Source organism: Mustela putorius, unplaced genomic scaffold, assembly GCF_011764305.1.
Source record: "Mustela putorius furo isolate JIRA1106 unplaced genomic scaffold, ASM1176430v1.1 tig00003834_pilon_pilon_pilon, whole genome shotgun sequence".
Lineage (NCBI taxonomy): Eukaryota > Metazoa > Chordata > Mammalia > Carnivora > Mustelidae > Mustela > Mustela putorius.
Genome location: NW_025421987.1, coordinates 96,188,534 through 96,213,110, shown reverse-complemented (window position 1 = coordinate 96,213,110; position 24,577 = coordinate 96,188,534). Strand labels below are relative to the sequence as shown.

The 24,577-nt window shown below is 39.8% G+C and overlaps 1 protein-coding gene across 3 annotated transcripts in view; it reads right to left on the bottom strand.

Annotated features, from left to right (window-relative positions):
* Window positions 1-14,960: 14,960 nt before the first annotated feature.
* UBXN7 (UBX domain protein 7) overlaps window positions 14,961-24,577 on the bottom strand; it is a 61,696-nt gene continuing 52,079 nt past the window's right edge. For all 3 annotated transcript variants that reach the window (XM_004745349.3, XM_013052637.2, XM_045088758.1), the window contains one exon: window positions 14,961-23,442. In XM_004745349.3, coding sequence (XP_004745406.2) covers window positions 23,281-23,442 — 162 coding nt within the window. In that variant the 3' untranslated portion in view covers window positions 14,961-23,280. The remainder of the gene's footprint in view (window positions 23,443-24,577) is intronic.

The window sequence follows — 24,577 nt, the reverse complement described above, 5'->3', positions numbered from 1 at the left end:
TATGTAGAAAATCCAAAGGAATATATCAAAAAGTTACTAGAAGTAGTAAGTGAGTTTAGCAAGTTACAGAAGAAAAAAATCTATATACAAAGATTCTATTGTATTTCTATTTTATAATCAATGATAAATTGCAAAATTAAAAAAAAAAACAATATTTAGGGCCACCAGGGTGCTAGTTGGTTAAGCATCTGCCTTTGGCTTTGGTCATGATCCTGGAGTCTTGGGATTGGGCCCAGCATTCCGCTCCCTGCTCAGTGGGGAGTCTGCTTCTCCCTCTGCTCCCACCCCTCTTGTGCTCTCTTTCTCTTGCTCTCAAATAAGTGAATTAAATCTTTAAAAAATAAAAATTAGAAAATAATAAATAGCATAAGAATAGAAAATACTCATGGATAGGGGCACCTGAGTGGCTCAATTGTGAAGCATCTGCCTTCAGCTCAGGTCATGATCCCAGGGTCCTGGGATCAAGCCCCTCATCGGGCTCCCTGCTCAGTGGGGAGCCTGCTCCTCCCTCTCCAGCTCCTGCATGCTTGTATTCCCTCTCTTGCTATCTCTCTCTGTCATAAATAAATAAAATCTTTTAAAAAATTTATGGGTAAATTTAACAAAATATGTGCAAAACTTGTACAGTAAAAATAGCAAAATATAGTTGAGAAAAATTAAAGACCTAAATAAATGGAGAGATATGCCACATTCATGGATCAAAAGATTCACTATCATTAACATGTCAGTTCTCTCTAAATTGATGTGTGGATTCAATACAATCTCAGTCAAAATCCTAGCAGTGTTTTGTTGTAGAAATTAACAAACTGGATCTAAATTTATATGGAAATGCAAAAGTCCTAGATTAGCCAAAATACTTTGGAAAAAGAACAAAGTTGGAAGATTTACACCATGTGATTTCAAGAAAATTATAAAATTACAGTAAAGTTATAAAAAGTAAAGTGTTAGCATATAAAAACATACAGACCACTAGAATGGCCTAGAGAATTCAGAAATAGACATACACACATGAGCAAATGATTTTTTTATTTCAATGGGAAAAGGATAGTCTCAAACAGTGCCAGAACAATCTATATGCAAAACAAAAAAATACATACCATGACTATTACTGCAAACCATATCCAATAATTAGTTAGAAATGAACCATAGGTCTAAACTTACTAAATTTCTAGAAGAAAGCAAAGGAAAAAGCATTGAGATCTTTTAATTTTTTTAAGATTTTATTTTTAAGTAATCCCTACATCTAACCTGGGGCTCAAGCCCACAACCCTGAGATCAGGAGTCAGATGCTCCACAGACTGAGCTAACCAGGTGCCCCCGGGATCTTGAGTTAGGTGATTTATTAGATAAAAGACAAAAGGTACAACCCATAAAAAAGATAAACTATTTCAAAATTAATTTACTCTTTAAGAGACACCATGGCGTGGGGGATGCCTGTGTGGCTCAGTCAGTTAAGCGTCCAACTCTTGATTTCAGCTCAGGTCATGATCTCAGGGTTGCGGGATCAAGCCCTACATCTGGCTCTGAGCTGGGCATGGAGCCTGCTTAAGATTCTCTCTCTGTCTCTCCCTCTCAAAAACAAACAAACAAACAAAACAAAACAAAAGAACACCATGAAGGAAACCACAGACTGAAAAAATACAACATAAATTTTGCAAATAGGTATGTGAATGTGAATGCATACACATCTGATAACAGACTTGTAACTGGACTATGTGAAGAACTCTTAAAACTCTTTTTAGACAAACAGCTTGATTTTAAAAATGGGAAGAAAGATTTAAACAGATACCTCATTGCATCTCACAAAAGATATATGAATGACAGCTAAGAATATGAAAAGATGGGTGCCTGGGTGGCTTAGTGGTTTAAAGCCTCTGCCTTCGGCTCAGGTCATGAACCCAGGGTCCTGGGGTCAAGTCCCGAGTCAGGCTTTCTGCTCATCAGGGAGCCTCCTTTCTCCTCTCTCTCTGCCTGCTTCTCTGCCTACTTGTAATTTCTCTCTGTGTGTGAAGTAAATAAAATCTTTAAAAAAAAAAACAATAAGATGCTAAATATCATTAACTTAAGGAACCGCAGATTAAAACTAATAAATAAGATCCTACTACACATCCACCAGAATTGTTTCAATTCAAATTTGGCCTCTACCAAGCCTTGGTGAAGATATGCCGTAAACCGAACTCTCACAGGTAGCTAGTGAGAATACAAATGGTACAAGCCATCTTTGTAAATTAGCTTAGCAGTTTCTTATGAAGTTAAACATTTACTTACCAAATGATCAGGTATTTCCACTTCTAAATATTTATCCAAAAGAAATGAAAGCACACGTCCACACAAAGATTAGGACTTGAATGCCCATAGCAGCTTTATTCGTAATAACTACAAATGGGAAATATGGAAACAACCTAAGTGTCCACCAGAAGATAAATGGATAAACAAAATATGGCATATACACACAATGGAATATTATTCAGCCATAAAAAGGAAAGAAGTTCTGAAACATGCCACAACATGCACGAACCCTGAGAGCATGATGCTGAATAAAATAAGCCAGACATTGAAGGACAAATACTGTGTGATTTCACTTCTGTGAAATATCCAGAGTAGGTGCCTTCACAGAGACAGAAAGTAGATTAGTAGCTGCCAGGGACCAGGGATAGGGATATGGAGAGTTACTGTTTAATGGTTACAGAGTTTCTGTTTGGGGTAATGAAAGAATTTGGGGAATAGATAGTGGTGATGGTTACACAGCATTTTGAGTGCGTTTAATGCTACTACATTGGACACTTTAAAATGGTTAAAGTAACAAATTTTATGATGTATACATTTTACCATGACAAACGTTCATCAGTAAGTGAATAGATAAATTGTAACCTATTCATGCAAATGAGTACCTCCAGGGGGCGCTCTAACAGACTAAGCTACTAGTAGACGAAACCACATGCATGAATCTGAAAAGCATATGCTAAGTTATGGAAGCCAGAGAAAAACCACTACAGAAACAATCATACAGACTACTCACTGTACAATTCTGTTTGTGTAAAGTTCTAGAAAAGGCAAGACTAGTGACAGGAAGCAGATCAGTGGCTGCCAGGGGCAGAGAATGGGAGAGGGGATTCATATAAGGGCATTAGGAAACTTGCGGAGGTGATGGAAATGTTTCTGTATCTAGATTCTGGTAGTGAATACACTACTGTGTGACAAAGCTCACCGAGGTGGGCTCTGAAAATTGGTCAGTTGTATTGTGTTTCGATTATATATTGATGAAATGGGTTGAAAAATGAAATGTCTCCTTTAGGTGAGTTGTAAAATGCCTCCACCACACCTTTATCTATAGCCATTTCTCCTTTTTACATTTTCACTGATATATAAACTTATCGTTTTACTTTTCTTTTTCTTTTTAAAAAAATTATTGGGGCGCCTGGGTGGTTCAGTGGGTTAAGTCTCTGCCTTTGGCTCAGGTCATGATCTCAGGGTCCTGGGATCGAGCCCCATCACATCAGGCTCTCTGCTCAGCAGGGAACCTGCTTCCCCCACTCCCCACCTGCCTCTGCCTACTTGTGATCTCTCTCTCTCTCCCTGTCAAATAAATTTAAAAATATATATTTATTTATTTTTATTTTTTATTTTTTTTAAGATTTTATTTATTTATTTGACAGAGAGCGAGAGATCACAAGTAGGCAGAGAGTCAGACAGAGAGAGAGAGAAAGAGAGAAGCAGGCTCCCTGCTGAGCAAAGAGCCCGATGCGGGGCTCAATCCCAGGACACTGAGATCATGACCTGAGCCAAAGGCAGTGGCTTAATCCACTGAGCCACCCAGGTGCCCCTATCTATTTATTTGTTTTATTGTCGTTTTTCTAAATGTGAATTACAATAGGACTGGTGATATTTGGGTAGACTTCTGTCAATACGGATCTGAAAAAAATCAGTGCCTTGACATCACTGAGAAGTTAACTGTCCCTGCTTTTCAAGTCAGGTAAGTCTGTCTGACCTAAGACTCTTGACACTCCCCTCCCAACACATTACTTCATCCATAATCAGAAAATATGTGTGAACAAGACCCCCCATCTCTCTTTTACATATACATGTGTAATACAATATTTCAGAGTTTAAAGAATTAAACACAGTGTATATATTTGTACTTAGAAGCTGTATGGGAAAATTAACTCCCACGTAAATGTAACCAGCTTACAAAATAGGTCATTACCGCTAATATTACTGAAGCCCTACATAAGCCTATCAATCCTACTATTTTCCTAGATTCTTTCTGAAAATGACTATCCTTCATTTTTATTATCATACCTCTTTAAAAAGTTTTACAACTGAAGAACTCAGTTTTTTAAAAAAATATTTTATTTATTTATTTGACAGACAGAGATCACAAGTAGGCAGAGAGGCGGGGGGGGGGTGGGCAGGGAAGCAGGCTCCCCTCCCAGCAGAGAACGCAACACGGGGCTCCATCCCAGGATCCCGAGACCATGACCTGAGCCAAAGGCAGAGGCTTTAACCCACTGAGCCACCCAGGCACCCCAAGAACTCAATTTTTAGAAACCAAAATTTGATTAGTCTAGCGTTGTCCATTTGTCTTGTGGTAAAGAGACTGGTGCCAGACACAGCATTGAGCGGGCCTTTGGGGTGGTGGCGCGCTCCCACACCCTCCCCCCATCCCCATCCTCCACAGCCTTTGGTGATCTTTGCTTCCTCCACACTCACCTCCTACAACTCCTCCCAGTGGAGAACTTCCTGCTGCAGTTGCTAATATTTTACTGTGGAGAGTTGCCTTCACTGGGTGCCCTTTCCATAGGTTATTTGCTCTCTAAGCCATTTTTCTCACAGTGAATAAAAGAACTTGCCCCCCATGAAAGTAAGTTCAGGCCTCCAGGTCAGGGGGGCATGCATTGGGGGAGTAGGGGAAGGAAATGAATTAATAGTGACCCTTACCCCAGGGATACAAGGAGGCTAGAGGGAATGGTGGGGACCAGGAATCAGGAGGGATGCTGTGTTTCTCCCCAGAGAAACTGGCCCACTACAGGAGGCCTCTTTTCCTAAAGTATTGGCTGCTTGGTCCTGGTTCTCTGGCCTTCAGGGGGATGAATAGGTCCTGCTGTCATGAGACAAAGCACCTGTAGGAAAACAATCATCCCCACAGTCTTCCCACTAACCTTTGCGAAATAAGTGCATGTCTGGGCAGCCTCCCTTCCCAGACTGTCCCATCATCGAGTGCAGGGCTCTCGATATGTCTCTGTCTTAGAGCAAATGAACCAATCAAGAATGTTAGCAAGTAAACGACTTTAACCCACACCCCCTCCCAAATGACTGATATTTTCTCAGGGGCCCAAGTAAAGACCTGTGCGCAGTTGGGCTTTCAAAGAAGGGCTGTAGACAGGCTGGGGGAGTTTCCTTCAGGAGTGCCTTTGGCCACCTTCACGTCACCCCACCTCTGAGCAAGACTTGTGGTAAATTATCTAGAAGTAGATAATCAAAACAATCCCCCCCCAATCTCTTCTATGGAAATTTTTCCATCAGGAAAGAGTTTTATAAGGGAAACTAAAAAATATAATCACACAGAGGGAAAATTAAGAAGTTGAGCATGGGGTGCCTGGGTGGCTCAGTTGGTTAAGTGCCTGCCTTCGGCTCATGTCATGATCCCAGGGTCCTGGGATCAAGCCCCATATGGGGCTCCCTGCTGAATGGGGAGCTTCCCACTTGTGTTCCCTCTCTTGCTATGCCTCTCTGTCATGAATAAATAAAATTCTTTTTTTTTTTTAAGATTTTATTTATTTATTTGACAGAGATCACAAGTAGGCAGAGAGGCAGGCAGAGAGAGGAGGAAACAGGCTCTCCACTGAGCGGAGAGCCCAATGCGGGACTCGATCCCAGGACCCTGGGATCATGACCTGAGCCGAAGGCAGAGGCTTTAACCCACTGAGCCACCCAGGCGCCCCATAAATAAAATCTTTAAAAGAAGAAGAAAGAGGAGGAGGAAGAGGGGAAGAAGTTGTTGAGTATGGCCTTTGGGATGAGTGGAACTCAGAGAATCCTGACTGTTCCCTGATCTCCTGCTAAAGCACTTTGCCACGTGCTGCTCCCACTGATTCAAACTGGTTTGCATTTCACTTCCTCTCCTGCCTTTGTTCCGCAAGAAATCACAACATTCTGAGAAACGCTTCCACAAATGTAGCCAGGAGATTAGCTTAGAGGTTGGCTAATTTGATCTCTGAAGAGATAAGTAGGTTCCTAAGGTAAAACCTTAAGACTGGGCTTCAGAGGAGGCCCTGTTCTGACCTGAGATCCTGGCTGGGTGCCCAAGTCCTCGGCCAGATGACTAGGCAACAATAGGAGTGATCAGCTAAATCATGTGGAGGAAAAGACTGCAAATTCTTGTGTGTCCCTCTATGCCTCACCCATCACCTAGACAGCCTTTTCTTTCTTCCCTTCCCGTCAGTCAATATCAATTAAGTATAAGTGACGGCTTTCTGCCAGTCCCCATGCCAGGAGCTGGAGACAACATTGGTGAATCAGAGACAGTGTCTTTTCTTGAGGAGCTGAAAGCCTAATGGGGCCACTGACAAGACACCCAAGCACTGAGCAGAGGTGTCCCACTGAAGAGGTCACGGAAGCACACCAAGGATCCCCTGATCTTGTCTGGCGGAAGACTTGCTGACCAAGCTCAAACTTCACTGACAACAGGCATAAATTACACAGGCAAAGCTGGGGAGGGAAAGTATTTGTAAGCAAGTGAAGAAGCCCAAAGGTGACCGACAGAGGCAAAGCGAAGGTACAGAATTTGCCTGAAGCCACACAACTGGTTGGAGGCAGAGCCTGGAAGTCGGCATGTGAGTTGGAAGTCGGCGCTCTCAGCTGTTAGGCCCTGCTGTGCCCTTGGCTCTCTGCTCACTGGGCCTCTGGTCTCTGCTTACCTGCATCCAAGGGCAGGACTCAGGATGGGGGAGGAGGAAGCTGGAAGGGCCCAGTCTTCAGAGTAGGCCTGTGCTCCTGCAGCCCCACAGGACTCCTGCAGGGCCAGTTTCAGGAACTCTCCAAGAGGGCAGGGAGCCTCGGGGTATATGTAGAGGGCAGCTGGGGGCGTGAGCGTGTGAGGCTGTGTGCGCCCCCACACCACTGCTTACAGGCCTCCACTGAGGGAGTTTTTCTCTTCTTGGAGAGACCTCTCCTGATGACCCCATCTCTGCTCATTTTCATGTGACCCTAAGGAAGGAACCAGGAGACACGGCCTCGTGAGCTAAAATGTCTCAGTGAGTCAGACAAGCACCCGTGAGAAATACCTTATCAGCCCTTCTTTCCTGAAACAGCAACACTTTTTCACATACAAGCGGCCCTTATCTGTTCTGTGCATTGCAGAATTGGGGCTCTTTGGAAATCCAGCCCTGAGCAGACCAGCCACCATTTTTTCCTTATCGCCCTCTGTACTTTGCTCTTAGCTGACCGGTTGTATGGCCTGGTTTCCTCTGCTAGGCTTCTAACATTTTTGTTCAAGGCCCAGGCCACCATCATCTTGTACCAGTCACACCAGAGTGCTGAGCATTTTGTGGTATCCTCTGTATGGGAGATCTCTGACCCCCTTCTAACAAGCTCTTATTCAAGATCCAGTTCAATCATCCCTGGGGAAGTCTTCCCTGATTTCTTCACTCACAGTTAAGCACTACTTTCTCTAGATTCTCACTGCACCTTATTAGCATTTTTTCTAAATGTAGGTATTATGGGGTGCCTGGGTAGCTCAGTCGTTAAGCATCTGCCTTCGGCTCCGCTCATGATCCCAGGGTCCTGGGATCGAGCACCTTGTCGGCTCCCTGCCCAGCGGGAAGCCTGCTTCTCCCTCTCCCACTCCCCCGGCTTGTGTTTCCTCTTTCACTTGTCTCTCTGTGTCAAATAAATAAATAAAAATCTTTTTAAAAAAATAGATAAATAAATGAATGAATGAATGAATGTAGGTATTATATACATTCAGTAAAATACATAAATCTTAATTATTATTTTATTTTATTAAGATTATTTATTTATTTATTTGACAGACAGAGATCACAAGTAGGCAGAGAGGCAGACAGAGAGGAGGAAGCAGGCTCCCTGCCGCTCAGAGAGCCAGATATCAGGGCTCAATCCCAGGAGCCTGGGATCATGACCTGAGCTGAAGGCAGAGGCTTTAACCCACGGAGCCACCCTGGCATCCCTTAATTATTTTTTAAAGATCTTTTTTATTTTTAAATAATCTCTACACCCAATGAGGGTGTTCAAGTTTACAACCCTGATATCAAGAGTCACATGTTCCACCAACTGAGCCAGCAGGCGCCCCCACAAATCTTAACTATAAAACCTAGTGATGGGGCACCTGGGTGGCTCAGTTAGTTAATCATCTGCCTCCGCCTCAGGTCATGATCTCAGGGTCCTGGGATCGAGCCTGGCATTGGGTTCCCTGTTCTTTGGGACTCTGCTTCTCCTTCTTCCTGCTGCTCCCTCTGCTGTGCTCTCTCTCTCTCTCTCTCAAGTGTGCTCTGTCTCAAATTTAAAAAAAAAAAAAAATCTTTAAAAAAAAAAGCTAGGGGCGCCTGGGTGGCTATTTGGAGAACCTTTTTTGAGAAGTGCCTGCTCAAATCATTTGCCCTGTTTTGATTGGTTCTTTGTCCTTTTCTTACTGGTTTGTGGGAGTTCTTTATAATTTCAGACATGAGACTTTCATCAGATATATGTATTTTGAATGTTTTCTCCTATCTATGGTTTGGTTTTCCACTTTTTAAAAATAATTAATTAATTAATTATAATAAACATATAATGTATTTTTATCCCCAGGGGTACTGGTCTGTGAATCGCCAGGTTTACACACTTCACAGCACTCACTATAGCACATACCCTCCCCAGTGTCCATTACCCCACCCCCCTCTTCCAACCCCCCTCCCCCAGTAACCCTCAGTTTCTTTTATGAGATTAAGAGTCACTTATGTTTTGTCTCCCTCCCAATCCCATCTTGTTTTATTTATTCTTCTCCTACCCCTTTAACCCCCCCATGTTGCATCTCCACTTCCTCATATCGGGGGGATTATATGATAGTTGTCTTTCTCTGATTGACTTATTTCGCTAAGCATGATACCCTCTAGTTGCATCCACGTCGTCGCAAATGGCAAGATTTCATTTCTTTTGATGGCTGCATAGTATTCCACTGTGTATATATACCACATCTTCTTTATCCATTCATCTGTTGATGGACATCTAGGTTCTTTCCATAGTTTGGCTATTGTAGACATTGTTGCTGTAAACATTTGGGTGCAAGTTCCCCTTTGGATCACTACGTTTCTATCTTTAGGATACTCAGTAGTGCAATTGTTGGGTCATAGGGTAGTTCTATTTTCAACATTTTGAGGAACCTCCATGCTCTTTTCCAGAGTGGTTGCACCAGCTTGCATTCCCACCAACAGCGTAGGAGGGTTCCCCTTTCTCTACATCCTCGCCAGCATCTGTAATTTCCTGACTTGTTAATTTTAGCCATTCTGACTGGTGTGAGGTGATATCTCATTGCGGTTTTGATTTGTATTTCCTTGATGCCGAGTGATGTGGAGCACTTTTTCGTGTGTCTGTTAGCCATCTGGATGTCTTCTTTGCAGAAATGTCTGTTCATGTCTTCTGCCCATTTCTTGATTGGATTACTTGTTCTTTGGGTGTTGAGTTTGCTAAATTCTTTATAGATTTTGGACACTTGCCCTTTATCTGATATGTCGTTTGCAAATATCTTCTCCCATTCTGTCAGTTGTCTTTTGGTTTTGTTAACTGTTTCCTTTGCTGTGCAAAAGCTTTTGATCTTGATGAAATCCCAATAGTTCATTTTTGCCCTTGCTTCCCTTGCCTTTGGCGATGTTCCTAGGAAGAAGTTGCTGTGGCTGAGGTCGAAGAGGTTGCTGCCTGTGTTCTCCTCAAGGATTTTGATGGATTCCTTTCTTACACTGAGGTCCTTCATCCATTTGGAGTCTATTTTCGTGTGTGGTATAAGGAAATGGTCCGATTTCATTTTTCTGCATGTGGCTGTCCAGATTTCCCAACACCATTTATTGAAGAGGCTGTCTTTCTTTCCACTGGACATTCTTTCTTGCTTTGTTGAAGCTTAGTTGACCATAGAGTTGAGGGTCTATTTCAGGGCTCTCTGTTCTGTTCCATTGATCTATGTGTCTGTTTTTGTGCCAGTACCATGCTGCCTTGATGATGACAGCTTTGTAATAGAGCTTGAAGTCTGGAATTGTGATGCCACCAACTTTGGCTTTCTTTTTCAATATTCCTTTAGCTATTCGAGGTCTTTTCTGGTTCCATATAAATTTTAAGATTATTTGTTCCATTTCTTTGAAAAAAATGGATGGTATTTTGATAGGAATTGCATTAAATGTGTAGATTGCTTTAGATAGCATAGATATTTTCACAATATTTGTTCTTCCAATCCAGGAGCATGGAAAATTTTTCCATTTCTTTGTGTCTTCCTCAATTTCTTTCGTGAGTACTTTATAGTTTTCTGAGTATAGATTCTTAGCCTCTTTGTTTAGGTTTATTCCTAGGTATCTTATAGTTTTGGGTGCAATTGTAAATGGGGTTGACTCTTTAATTTCTGGTTTTCCACTTTCTTAATGATGATGTCTTTTGATGAAGAGAAGTTCTAAATTTTAATTAAGTTCTATTTACCAGAACTTTTCCTTTATGGTCACTTTTTGGTATACTGTTTAAAAAAATCTTTGCCCACTTCCCACTGCACTTGATTTACCTGTGCTGTTTATATGCCTCTGCTCCCACAACTGTGAGATCCCTGCAGGCAGAGGCTATATCTTACTCTGCTCTGTATACCCAGAACTTACCACAGAATTTAGGACATAGTAGTTCAGGAGTCACTTGGCTAATGAATTAATTCATGCACTGGAGGAAGTAACACACATAGTCTCTGTGCACAGAGATTTTACTTCTAATGATGAAAACAAGCAATACTGAGAAAACCCTTGATGCACACATATGAGAAGGGATCATTATAATGGGCTAATACATTTTTTTAAACTACATCTGAGCTGCTTTCTATGTATGTGCCTGAAGCAAAACCTGGTAAGCAACTCTTGAAAAGTTCATTAAATAGAATCCAGTTTTCATTTTCATTGCAAAAGGGAATCCTTTACAGCCTAATGAATTCTTGTGCCTTTTCAGCTAACTGAATTTTGATAAAAGATACTAGGCTGAGTACTCATGAAGTTTTATAATAGGAAGAAATAATAAGAAACATTTGTGCATCTTATAAAACACATTTACAAACAATCTCGGTAGATCCTTACAATAGACTTACAGCAAGTAAAATAAACGTTAGGTTAACTTTATTATGGAGATAAAGAGATGATAGCACAGAGAATTCGACTTACTCAGAGTAGTAGTGAATGAGGTTGGGGAAATGATCCTGTTGTCTGCAGACTCTTCCCAGTATCACATGTTGATGCTTGAGATATATATGTATATTTTCCCCCCAACCCAGACTCCAACTATTTTAAGGTGTTTCTTCTTGGAGGAAGTTCATATATAAACTGATGCCTACCTTGGAGGTTTATTTTGAAAATGAAATAAGATGTGAGATGCCTAGACTGCTGTCCTTGGATCTCAGCTTAGCAAAAGGATTTTATATGAGGTATCTGTTAGAACATCTCGTACTTAGGTAATCAGAATAATCTGATGGCTGACTGCCAGATAGCACTCAGATTTTTGGAAAGTATCTCTGTTCCCAGCTCAGTGGCTTATCTAACAGCAGACACTCTCATATGGAGATCATTAAAATGGGGTTTGTGGAGCAAGGGGAAATGGTGGAACTGGGCTTTAACCCCGTAAAGGACCAAACTTCTTTCGGGCTTGTTAGCCGCTGGAGGTCTTTGTTCCTTAGGGTAAATGTGTGACAATTAATTCAATGGTTAGCTTTACAAACAAGGCTAACTATATTTCTTTTAGAAACTATATCCTTGCAATAGGCAGTTTTACTAAGTAAGGCCAGCTCTAGTTCAAGTTCTTCATTTCCCTGGGTGGGAACAGAGGCCTGCCTGACGAATGCCACCACAGAACTAAAGCCTTACCTTTTTACAGATGTGTCAATAACCTTAGAATCTGGCTCCACTGGAGGTACCTGGATGGCTCAAGATGACTCTTAATCTCAGCTCAGGTCTTGATTTCAGGGTCAGGAGTTCAAGACCCATGTTGGGCTCCACACTGGGTGTGGAGCCTACTTAAAAAAACAAACAGACAAAAAAGCTTGGCTTCACTAGAGACACAGCTACTAGTTATGTAGTTATACTAGTCATACTTTAGTGGTGATATCTCCAGGGAGAAGCAAATGGGAGTCTAGGAAGGGCACAAATTAAGAACGGGGCTTGGGTGGGAAAATAATTTGCCTAGAACCATAAACCAAGACTAAAAGTCTTCTGAGAACAGGATAGACAGATGTTCCGTTCTGAGGGATACTGTGGGGTCTGGAGTTGGGATTTGAGCAAGGAATAGAGGAAGTTGAGAACATTTCACTGGAAGAAGGGAAGGGGAAAAGATGATGGCCAAATAAAAGTGACAGACTATCAGCTTCCTGTGGGTGGGCTCCAACCTCAACTTACCACTGACTAAACAAGAGAGCACATTCCCTTAATCAGAGGGAGAGAAAAAGGAACATAGGAAATGTTGAAAGAATTGCCATTTATACTAGCCCATTGAAGAGGAAGTATTGTTTTTTGTTTATTAGCAAAAAATAATACAAACTTTAAGCCACTCCAATTAGGCTTCTGTTTCCAACAGCACACTGAGATGGTTCTTGGCATCCAATGTCTTTTTGCATCTCACAAACACTTCACGGTCCTTCTTACTTGACCCCAAGACAGAATTAGACATAGCTGGCCACTAGATCCTTTTTGAAATTCTTGCTCTTGGCTCCCTGGACTCCCCTCACCTGCCACTCTGGTGTTTCTCCTCCCTCACTGACTGCACTTCCTTGACTGGACCTCTTTCTGTTGCAGATCTCCAGACCTAGGTCCTGGACTCTCTTCTTTAACTTTCTCCTTCTCTAGGTGACCTCATTCTTTCTCAGGGGACTAAACTCCATTTTTCAAATCTCTAATTCCAGTCTACCTCTCCTCCAAGCTTCATACTTACACGTCCACCTTCCTATACTACTCCTACCCTTTGGAAGTTTCACAATGAACACATCCAAAATTACTTCTTCTCCACCAAACCTGCCTGATCACATCTTCCTGCTTCCTGCTTCAGTCTCGACACTGCAACCTCCCGTGGCTGGAAACGAGTCATTCTCGATTGTGCTTTCCCTCATTCCCCCACATTTAAGTCTTTCCATTTCTACCTTCATAATGCATCTCTACTCTATACCCTCCTTCTCAGTTGCTCTGCCACTCTCTGGCCCAGGTTGACCTGTTTTAGTTTGATCATTGCAACGGTCTCTACTCTTGCTCTCCTCCAGTTCACTGTCCACATAGTAATGGCTTCTCATTACCCCTGGAACACAAGCTGAGCTCCTTATCAAGGCCTAATAAGGCCTTGTATGATCTGGCTTTTCCTCACTTTATGCCACTCCCTTTGCTCACTACATGCCAGACCCGCATGCCTTCTCTAAATACCTCTAATACATCAGAAACTGTGCTGCTCCCCAGCCTCTGTAGTTACTCTGCTTGGAAGTTTTCCTCCTACTCTTAGGATGGCCACCTTCTTGGCATCCTGCAGGTCTCAGGCTAAATATTAACTCCCCAGTATCTTTTTTTTTTTTTTTTAAAGATTTTATTTATTTATTTGACAGAGAGAGATCACAAGTAGACGGAGAGAGAGGCAGGCAGGGAGAGAGAGAGAGAGAGGGAAGCAGGCTCCCTGCTGAGCAGAGAGCCCGATGCGGGGCTCGATCCCAGGACCCTGAGATCATGACCTGAGCCCAAGGCAGCGGCTTAACCCACTGAGCCACCCAGGCGCCCTCCCCAGTATCTTATTAGCAGAATTCTTGGGGCACATGGGTGGCATAGTCACTTAAGGGTCCAGCTCTTGGTTTTGGCTGATTTCAGGGTGATAAGATGAGCCCCATTTTGGGCTCCATGTTCAGCAGTCTGCTTAAGACTCTCTCTCCTTCTCCTCCTTCCCCCCACTCTCTCTTATAAAGAAATAAATCTTTAAAAAATAAAGAATTCTCTGCTTTTCTTTTTTCAGTCTTTGAATCAATATTTTTTCAATATTTTTCATTTCATATCTGTATTCACTGAAAATAAGTTCCCTGAGCATCAGGCTGTGTATGTTTTGCTCATCGCCATATTTCTATTATTTGGCACATAGTGAGGCTAGTTAAGGTTAAGGGTAAGTATTCTGTGGCTGGAGGAACGGGAAAGATACTCTCTCAGCCCAATTTAGTATTTATGCCCATCCCTTGGCCCATTCACGTGGCCAGGGAGACAAGGTCTTGGAAGAAGATGGCAAGTCCCATCAGGGTATGTTGCTAAAACATGGGGATGAGGAATAGTTCCGTAAGAGGAAGAGGCACAGTTCCACAAACTGGTTCCTCGGATTCCTGTGAGCTAGGCAGTGGTTTCAAGTTCTACAGAACAATAGAATCGTATCTCCTGGCTTTTCTCCCATTAACTTAAAAATCCTTTTTTTCCTTAACTTTTTAAAGTTGGGTCCTTAGTCATTATTCCTGGTCTGAAAGACTTCATGCTAGAATTGCCCAAAAAGAAGTTAAAGAATTCTACTTTCCTAAAAAGCTAACTCACCTAACGATTTCATGATGTGACCAACATTTACAGAGCAATTACCACCAATGTTCATCATACTGCTAGTAGCAAACATTATTCTTGATAATGCGACTATAAATTAACCTATGTTAATATGTGTGTTCTAAACATGAGAATATGAGGGCAAGCTCTTGAAACAGTACCTACGGAGTCTTATCTCACAAAAACACCACCAAGAAAAACTAATACTGAAAAGTTTTTGATTTTATTTCCAAGATCAAATATTACAACAGGACATTTACATGTATTTATAAAAAAATGCAGCAGTTGAATTTATAGATCAGAGGATTCCTTGAGTTTGGTCCCTCTCTCAGCACAGTGAGCTGATGTCTTCAAAAGACTTATCCCATTCCCTTCCCTCCCCCACCCCAAATGCCCCACCCCACCCCCCATTCAAGTTGCAGTACCAATATAAAGCAACTGGGTACAACACAGCAAGAATATTCACAATTTGGTACAGCCAAAACCAGAGGATCATCAACTGAAAGACCCTCTTTTTAGAAATATTTACCTATAGAGTATGTGTACCTATAGATATACCACACCCAGTTATCTAAGATTTCCCTGGTTTTAGAGCAAGTGGAAGTTCCATTGAGTCTTAGCCAGCAGTTACAGCTCTACTTTATCTAACGGCATGTTCTTCTCCTCTCCAAGTTTAGATTTTCTACTGCCTCCATTTGTCTTCGAATATAAGGCTTTCCCTAGCACCTTAATTATCACTTACTAGATATACAGGAGGGTCTCTAGTGTGTTATGAACAAAAGAATTTAGCGATGATCCAGTTGCCCCTTGCTCACTGGTCCCAAACCCTTCTTCCCACTTTTGAGAAGAGCTGCAGAAACAATTATCTCCTAGCACCATGGGATTAAAATCCCAGAAAACTGAGAACTATATGTGCATTTTAGGGAGCTTGCTAGAAACACTACAATAGGAGCACTGTCTCTGTCCATTATCTTCTTGGATTCAATAACAAAATTACACTACAGATTAGATCTTGAGCCTGTCCTGCATTAAAAATGCAAATCTCACTAAGACCACCACTTTGTCCAGAATAAGGATTCCCAGGGAATCTCTAAATACTGTTAGGAACTGCTTGTGAAACACTTTAAAGCAAACACCCCAAGCTGATTTCACTCGAGTCCCCAACCCACCCCCATCCCTATTCCCCAAACAAATTTCATTCCTTGATTAACCTCTCTGAATAAGATGGCAAGTGAGGTTTGGAAAATGACATGAAAAATGTTTAAAAAACACAATTAGTGAGGACATGCCAGAATCGGGACATCCCACGTGATTCAAAATGCATTATTCAAACTGAACTCGTACAAAGCATGCACAGAGCCTACAAACACTCCTGAGAGTATCCATGGAACAATCAATACCTACTTGAAAAAGGACTTTAAGGGCTAAAAAAAAAAAAAAAGAAAAAAAAAAAAAAAAGAAAAAGACACCAGATGCTTAGAAGTTGTTAACAATTGAAAGGAAAACTGTTCTAGAAAAGAGTTTTTAAAGGAGTAAAAAAATTGTATCTAACAGATTCATGCCAAAGCTTGGATGAGAGCCCCTCAAAGTCTAAGTATCATGTTAGCATCAGCTGGTACTCACTTCTCTATATCTAAGACTAGAGGATTATATCATAGCTTTACTGTCTGTTTCCCAGCAAGTTTTAAAAAGCCTTTCCAAAACTGAAGGGACAAACATGAGAAAAGTAACAAGGCCCAAGTCCCAAAATGTGTAAGATAAACAGTCCTCAGTACAAGCTTGCTACACTCATTAACTAGAATGTGAAGGTCACATACTACTTTCATTCTAATTAGCAGGTAAAAGGGGATTTTCTGGTGACAATGATTAACTTTATGTGAGGTTTAACTTACAGGGCAATAAATCATCAGAAAGTTATTGTTGAGAACATATATGATTAGGGTAAAAAACTAATTTAATATTTTAAATCACACCATTTAATTTATTGATATTTTCCATTATTAAGAACATAGGAATCTGAAAAACATACTATCAATCCACTTTGTTGAAAACATTAAGATACCCAACTGAGCATCAGCATTCCAACGTCACTAATTTGAAATAGACCCTAGTGACCTGTACTCTTCTAAAGCCAGCAAGTTTGACAAAAGGAAAAAAAAAAGCAGAATGGCAGGAAATAGCTCCAGATCAAGAATCTCTCCCTTTTTAGTTAAGATACTCATACTGAGTCCATGCAAAAAGCAAATAAAAAAGATTTTAAGAAAAGGAAAATAATTCCAGGTCAGAATTATCCAGTGATTTGAAATGCTTCCCATTTTATTTACCACATCTTATAAATGAATGATTCATGGTAGCCCAATTAGACTTGCTTTGATACAGATAAAATTTTAATGTTCAGTCCCATGTAGCCGGACTATTCATCCTATTTGGAAACTTAAGTGACCCTGTAAGGGATATAAAATCTCAGGGCATTTTGATCTCTATATAGGAAATATCAATAAGCAAACAACAAAAATTTGCTGTTTGTGGCCAGTGAGTTAAGTACAACAAGGCAACCTCCTGTATTTAGAGATTAATGTGGGACTGTTCTTGGGCAAAATACTACCATTGGTATTTGTATCTCTAATCCAAGTAAATCTGGCCATCTCTTGAAAATACTTTTCAGAAATGTTAAATCATTTTATTGAAGTAGTTCATATTGGATTGGCCAACTCTACTTGGAGACCATATGGCAAAGAAAGGCTTGAACCAACAATTATGTTTATGAGAATGACTGAGATTCTACATAGTTCAACAGCATTCTGCAGACCAAAGAAAGGGAAGGGGTATCACGGTGCTAGCAAGTCTGTATTCAGAGTAAAAGAATTTTTAGGTAGAGAGAGCAAATGAGCTATAAAAACATTGCTTCAAATTGTTCTCTTATATACTAATGAAAAAATTTTTAAATGTTAAATATTCAAACTTAGCAATGGAATTTCTTAAACATAGCTAATTTCATTAAAAATCATGACCAATATTCAGTGAATGAATGTCCAAAAGAATTAAGAATAGAGAGTGGCAAAGTAAGAGAGAAAGTAGGATGGAAAGATTTTCTAATTAATGGTCTCATCATCACATCCGATAATTTAATCACAAGTTCATTTTATGGGAAAACTATCAAGGGGTATCGTAATCTCTATAAAAAATATTCTTGATTCTAAGCGGTCTCTTTAGCAGTGTTGGTACACAGTTGAGTCAAAGACCAAAATAACCATCACTGAACTATTAAATTTCTATAGAACAGGAGATCAAGATAGTGCTGTGGTGTTCTGTTGGTTATTTTCTGTACGGAAGAATATTCTCGCCACTACTCTAAACTGTGTACAATGCAATACCAAGTTCCAAGTCAAAGCAAGGCAAATCAATGAAGTTGAATATTCATAGGACACAGCTGTCTTTAAGTAGCCTTTTCATCAAGGCTTGTAATATTGGAAAACTGCCATGTTCATCAGAAGGGTTGGTTCTTCCTACTCTCATTTAGTTTTACACAAGGCATCACTTTTTCATCAACCTGTATCCTATGATTTACTATTAAGTAGTTAAGTGAAAGAAGGCCAGAGAGAGAGAGAGAATATGAATGACATAATGGAGATACACTTGGGAAAGAAGTAGTATTTTTGAAAGTCAGCTTAACTGAATCTTGAAAAAAGTTGTTTCTGCCAAAACCAAGTGTGAATTCTACAACTTCTATAAATCAATTTCCTAACAATTGCTCAGCCAATAAAGTGCTTTGTTTAAGCACACAGGTAAAAATAAAATTTAACTCTGGTGTCAATGAAATACTTGGTTCTCATTGATTACATTTTAGTTATACTTAACACCGATTAGAAACAAAGCATGTTCTACGGCCATACCACCCTTAACGCACCCAATCTCATCTGATCTCGGAAGCTAAGCAGGGTCGAGCCTGGTTAGTACTTGGATGGGAGAAACACAGCATGAAGTTTTTAAAATTAATGAACTGTATTTAAAAGATCATTACTAGATCTAGAACTATTATACTCTCCTTTTTGGAGATTTTAGTTATCACAGTGAGCTTAGATTAAGTTACTGGGCAAATAAAATGTGGACACAGATTAAAAAGCACAGGAACCGATTAACAAGAAAATTTTTAATTAGCCTAGGGATAATATAAAGAGGAGAAACTAGAAGAATAAAATTTTAGAGTGGAAAGGACTTCAAAGATAATCTAATTTGGTGGTCTACAATCTGTGGGTTCCTAGAGTTTTTGCAAAGGGTCTGCAATTCCATATGCACATCTACATTTTCTTCATCTATGGACTTAATGTTATTAATATTTAACCACAACTCCTTACTCTTGCCAAATTTTAATATTTTAATCCCTTTTACTTGAAAAGACTGAGAACTATTGATCTAGCCCAATTCTCTATTACTAGCAGAGCTGTTACCCAAGAGTACTTATACCTACATATAATGCCCCTTTATACATCTGATTTGTACCTGGGGAGAGAAATTAAATCTTTCCTTCACTTTCCACTTGCTAGTAGCTTCTTCTGGTATCTTCCTAAGTGTCCAAGTGAGATCCTTGCTAGCTAAAATCTTAGTCCTAGGATCAATAATCCTTCCCTACTTGGGTGCTGGGTGTAACCTTACTGATAAACATCATGCCCCAAGTCTAGTAGTTACAAAAGGTGGAACTGAAGAATGAATACAGTAAGTCAAAAACTTTGAGCTACAGTGTTTGCCACTTTTCAGTTTTCTATTTATTTATTAATTAATTAATTAATTAATTTATTTATTTAGTGGACTTGCCTAATGAAAGCCTACACAAGTCTTTCCCCTTTCTAAACTTTTATTTTAATTTATAGTTCAGCACCAGAAAGGTAAGCATTTACATGTTCTTCGATTATCTCATGTGTAGTCTATCTTTCCAACTGGACAAAACAGAAGAAATCAGGTATTAGACTTCATATATTTCCAACCTTGATTAAGGGACTCAATATATACTCGTCGACTTTCTAGAGTCGAGGAAGTAAAATGTTATAGGAGATCTAAAAACATACACACAGAGAGTTCAATAATCTGGTATGGGTGGGACAAAGACAAGATAACTATATCTTTTCCCAAAAATGGTTAAAAAAAGATAAAATTATTTTTTATCCTTTCCATTTATTCTTGGCAAATAATGCCACATATTTCTCTTTCACATTTTCATCAGTGCATCATTTTTTAAAAAAGCAATAATCAGTCCCTCAAAACAGTGGTGTAAATAAGGATTTATAGATATAGCACAAATCCCACAAGCCTTAAGGAAACGAAAACAAATTATAATTTACAGAGCCAAATAACAGGAAGATAACCTTTTGGGTAAACTGATTCCCTTGTAGGAGACAACAGCAAGGGAGTGAAAAAAGCATGGACTCTGGATCCCAATTTTGATTTTGCGAATTACTAGCTGTGACATCCTGAACAGGTTCTCTAAACTTTAATTTTGTCCTACCTACAAAATGGGGAGAATATAGAATTTACATTTTGCAGAGTTCTTTGGAAGATTAAAGGAAAAAATGTACAGGAAATACCTAGCACATGCTAGTTACTCAAAATTAGTTCCCCATTCTTTCACCATTTGGCTGTTCCCTCTCTTCTCTGGTTCTTTTCTAAATCAAATTCAAAACGTGTTTTCTATCACTTTTTTCCCCTGCTAGTTTTCATTCCATCTCCCTGTATTTGTTTGTCATTCTCACAGTCTATCTTGTCCTTTTCCTCCCTACCTTTTCTTTCCAGCTGTTTCCAATAACTACAAGGAATGACTATTTTTAACCAGTCTTACTAGCTCATTTAAAATCTCTCCTCCACAGAGCAGAGGAATTTGCAGAGAAAATATGACAAACTGGAGGAAGCTTACTTCTTTAGTGAATTAAGTTCATGAGTGAAGCAATTCTCCGTATTTACTCTTCCCGTGTACAATCCGTAATCCCTCCCCCACAGGCCTCGATAGCAAGCCCAGGATAATTACACTTCTGCCTCAAAATAAAATAAAATCCTCTACATCTTGTACTCTAAACACACCAGCTGTATCTAAGTTGGATCAGTATCTCATGCCCTAAGTCTTTGATATGCTTACTTAAATCATTTTATATATACTTGGTCATCTCACAGTAATCCAAGTTGAAAAAGTCACTTTGGTTTCTCAGAAATGGATATGCCACGGCTGACATCAAAAAGGTAGAACTACATCCTATCATCAATGAACATGTCTCAGGTTCTTGAGATATGTTTTATAAAGAGAAGTTGGTAAGTGAAAGAATGAAAGAGTCCCACAGGGAAAATTCTTGACTTCACATTTTTGACAGATTTGGGCTTTAGCTGTGACTCTGCTGAGAGTGGAGATAGGTGCCATCAGAGCACCAAAGCTGGGCATACCCTCAGTTCTTACCCTGTGCCTCCCTGAAATTTTAGATTTTTGACCTTGTCTACTACCAACAGTTTTTTAACCCTCTACTGCACCTTTGCTAGTTTATAAGCTCTATTCCTCAGATAGCAAGTATATTATCCAAGTTCAGAGATACAATTGAGGAATTAACATGAAAACCATGTTTCCTCAATAAATCAGAAGCTGCTAGTTACTCGAGAGCCTATGAAAAAACACCAAAATGGTATTATTCAGTCACCAATCTAAAGAGAGAACTTTGACTCAAGGTATAAATGAAATTGTAATTATATAAATATATTTATAAATATTTATACAATTATATACTTATACATAAGCACTTACACAGACTTAGAAAAAAATGTAAGAACATTAATTCAAAAGGACTCACTGAAGAATAAACAGAATTTTCCATGATTTCCTTGAGGAGATACATAACTCATTCTTTAGGAAGGGTCCCTCTAAATCCAACCATTAGAACCATATTCTCTAATTGTGTACTAGGAACACATAACCATCTTTTTTTTTTAATCCCCTAGTTGCCAAGAGAATGATCTTAAAGTAGATGGGAACATAAAGGTCTCTGAGCAATAGCAATTTATGCTCCTCAAGTAGAAGAATCAACTGATCCAAATCCCCAACTGACAAAATAGGCCCATTCTATATCACAAGGTTAAAGTTCTGATTTTTGCCACCAGGATCATTACTACCCCTTCAGAGGACTCTATTTAAAGCTCGAAACAAGAATTGGGCATACAGTGAAGGTGATAAGTCAAACAGTATTATATAGATTCAGAATGGCTTCTTCTAAATAATACTGAAAAAAGCTTTCACCAACTACATTTTGTTTGTGGCTTTGTTGGCAGAAAAAGCCCATTATCATCTGAAGATTGCTGATAATCTTTTCTACCTCCCTTACTAAATGTTGTTTTATAAACTGAATTTACAGGTCTTCCCCTTACAGAGGCTTTCAGTTTTGATATCTTTTGCAAGAAAACAGTAGAGGAATTAAGTTCATTCACTCACCAGAGCCTTTTAGAAACTATTCCAACCAGGGGTAAAAAAATGAATCATTCTTTCTAACCGTAGGAACATGGTTAGCAACTCTCAGCTGCATCTTCTTCTTTTTTCCCCCCAGGACATACATAAGTATGCCTTAAAACACATAGGACAATCAGTAACCACAGTGGTTACAACTACAAGCCATTGTACTGCATGATTATTGAACAGCTGCCTTCCCATAGATCACCTGTGGACCCAAACAATGGAAGGGCCAAAGGAACTAATATGCTGTACTGGCAAAAACAGCAAATACCTTCCTATCCCAATCACCACAATAGCCTCACTAAATGTCCATTTCAGGACTAGCAGGATCAATAGAGTTTATAAAGTAATAATGAAGAAAGCTGTTTCAGGCTAGGATACTGAAAGCCACCCCACACTACTCACTCTACACTTAACACCCATTCTGCCAATAACACATACCATGGAAATAATTCTAGCTGGGAACATGGGAATCCATTGAAAAAAATTTTAAGTACGATGAGCAATAATTATAAGGGATGCTTTTTCCATGTAAACAGACCTAGATATTTTTGTCACGTGATATTTCTTACATGAACAACAAAACAAAACATGTGTTATAGAATTTCTTTTCCCTACCAAAAATGGGGCTTACAAAAAAGGGAGGTTGTTCTTATTCTGAATCTAGCCATTCCTTTACCAAAGGAGTCTGAGGAGTAACATCATCATTTGATCCCAAAAAAGTGCCGTGCAAGAGACCACTTATTGGAACACACATTTCCTGCTGCCAGTACTAGGAGGTCTAATCCTTACACTTCCATTTGGTCACCAGATTAGGTAAGAAAGAAAGAATAGTAGGAAAAAGAAGAAAACAGAAGAGGACTGAAAAGGTGGGGGGAGGAGGGAAAAGAGACTGAACGTAGGAGAGAGCAAGAAATAAAAGAGAAGGCAGGTGACTTGCTTGCCCAACTTTGGCTCTATGGTCCTATGAGCCAAAATGCATACTTAGTGACACGGTATCTCACAGGAAAGGGAAAAAAGGGGTAAGCTGAGAGAGGTCAGGCCATGATGTTAATTTCTTTCCTGTACAAAGACAGTCTCTTGAGGACAAAGGCCTGCCTCCTGTAATGTAATGTCATAGTCCAGATGAGAGAGTTTCCTTCGAGGGAAGTTGGTGAGAAGTTCAAAACGTTCATTTGGGTATCCTTTGGACTGGACATGCTTCACCAAAGCCTATGAAAAATAAGAGAAAGACAAAGCTGTTAGATGGAAATAAAAAGAAAGAATATATTAAAGCAAAAAAAAAAAAAAAGAATATTTTAAAGCATTAAGTATTTTATATTCATTTCCATCATATAAGATATGAAGTTTTTTTTTTAAGATTTTATTTATTTATTTGAGAGAGAATGAGCAAGAGAGACAGCACAAGCTAGGGGAGGGGCAGTGGGAGAGGGAGAATTAACTCCCCACTGAGTAGGGAGCCTGATGTGGGGTTCAATCCCAGAACTCTGAGGATCATGACCTGAGCTGAAGGCAGATGCTTAATTGACTGAGCCACCCAGATACCCCAAGTTTAAGTTATGCTTTCACATAACCAAACCTTACTCTGTAGAAGAGCCAATATAACTCTGGATGGGTAGATAATAAAACTGTATCTAATAATTTAGGGCCATTAAGTGATACTGAAATATACAGGACTGTGTTTGTCTCCCAAATAAACTCAATTTCTATTTGTAAAATTACTGTCCTCTTTCTAAACATTTTAACAATATTTTTCTTTTTTATCAAAGATATGTCCTTCAGTCTACCTACAAACATTCATGCCACCTGTATACTAAATCCCTTCTAGCCTTCTCAGAAACTGTGCCACTACGATATCCCCTTTTATAGGTACCTTCAATATCTCACTCAATAGATGCTTCCCATCAGACTTAACTATCATGCTCAGTCTCTCCTTCAATTATTTTTTTCCCCTCTGATTATTGTCCATTCTCCCCCTCTAGCTTTACAACCAAACTTCTCAAAGAAGTAATCTAGACTTGTTCTATCCACAATCTCATCTCCCATTCCCACCCAAATACTAGGCCAGGAAGACAGTTCTGGGTATCAGCACCAGTGACCAGAACCTTCTACTTTAGTCATACAGTCTTGAATAATCAGATTGATTATCTCCAGCCATAGCAAGTGGCTAGGTATGGACACCTAACCCAAGGGGGATTCACCCACAGGCTTAGGCAAGCTAGTCAGACCCATTCTCTTTTCCAGGAGTCAGAAACAGAGGAAAGCCCATTAGCTTTGGACTTTAGATGAAAAGGCCCTCAGCATCACTATGATGAACCATGTACAAGTCGAGAGTTAAACAAAAACC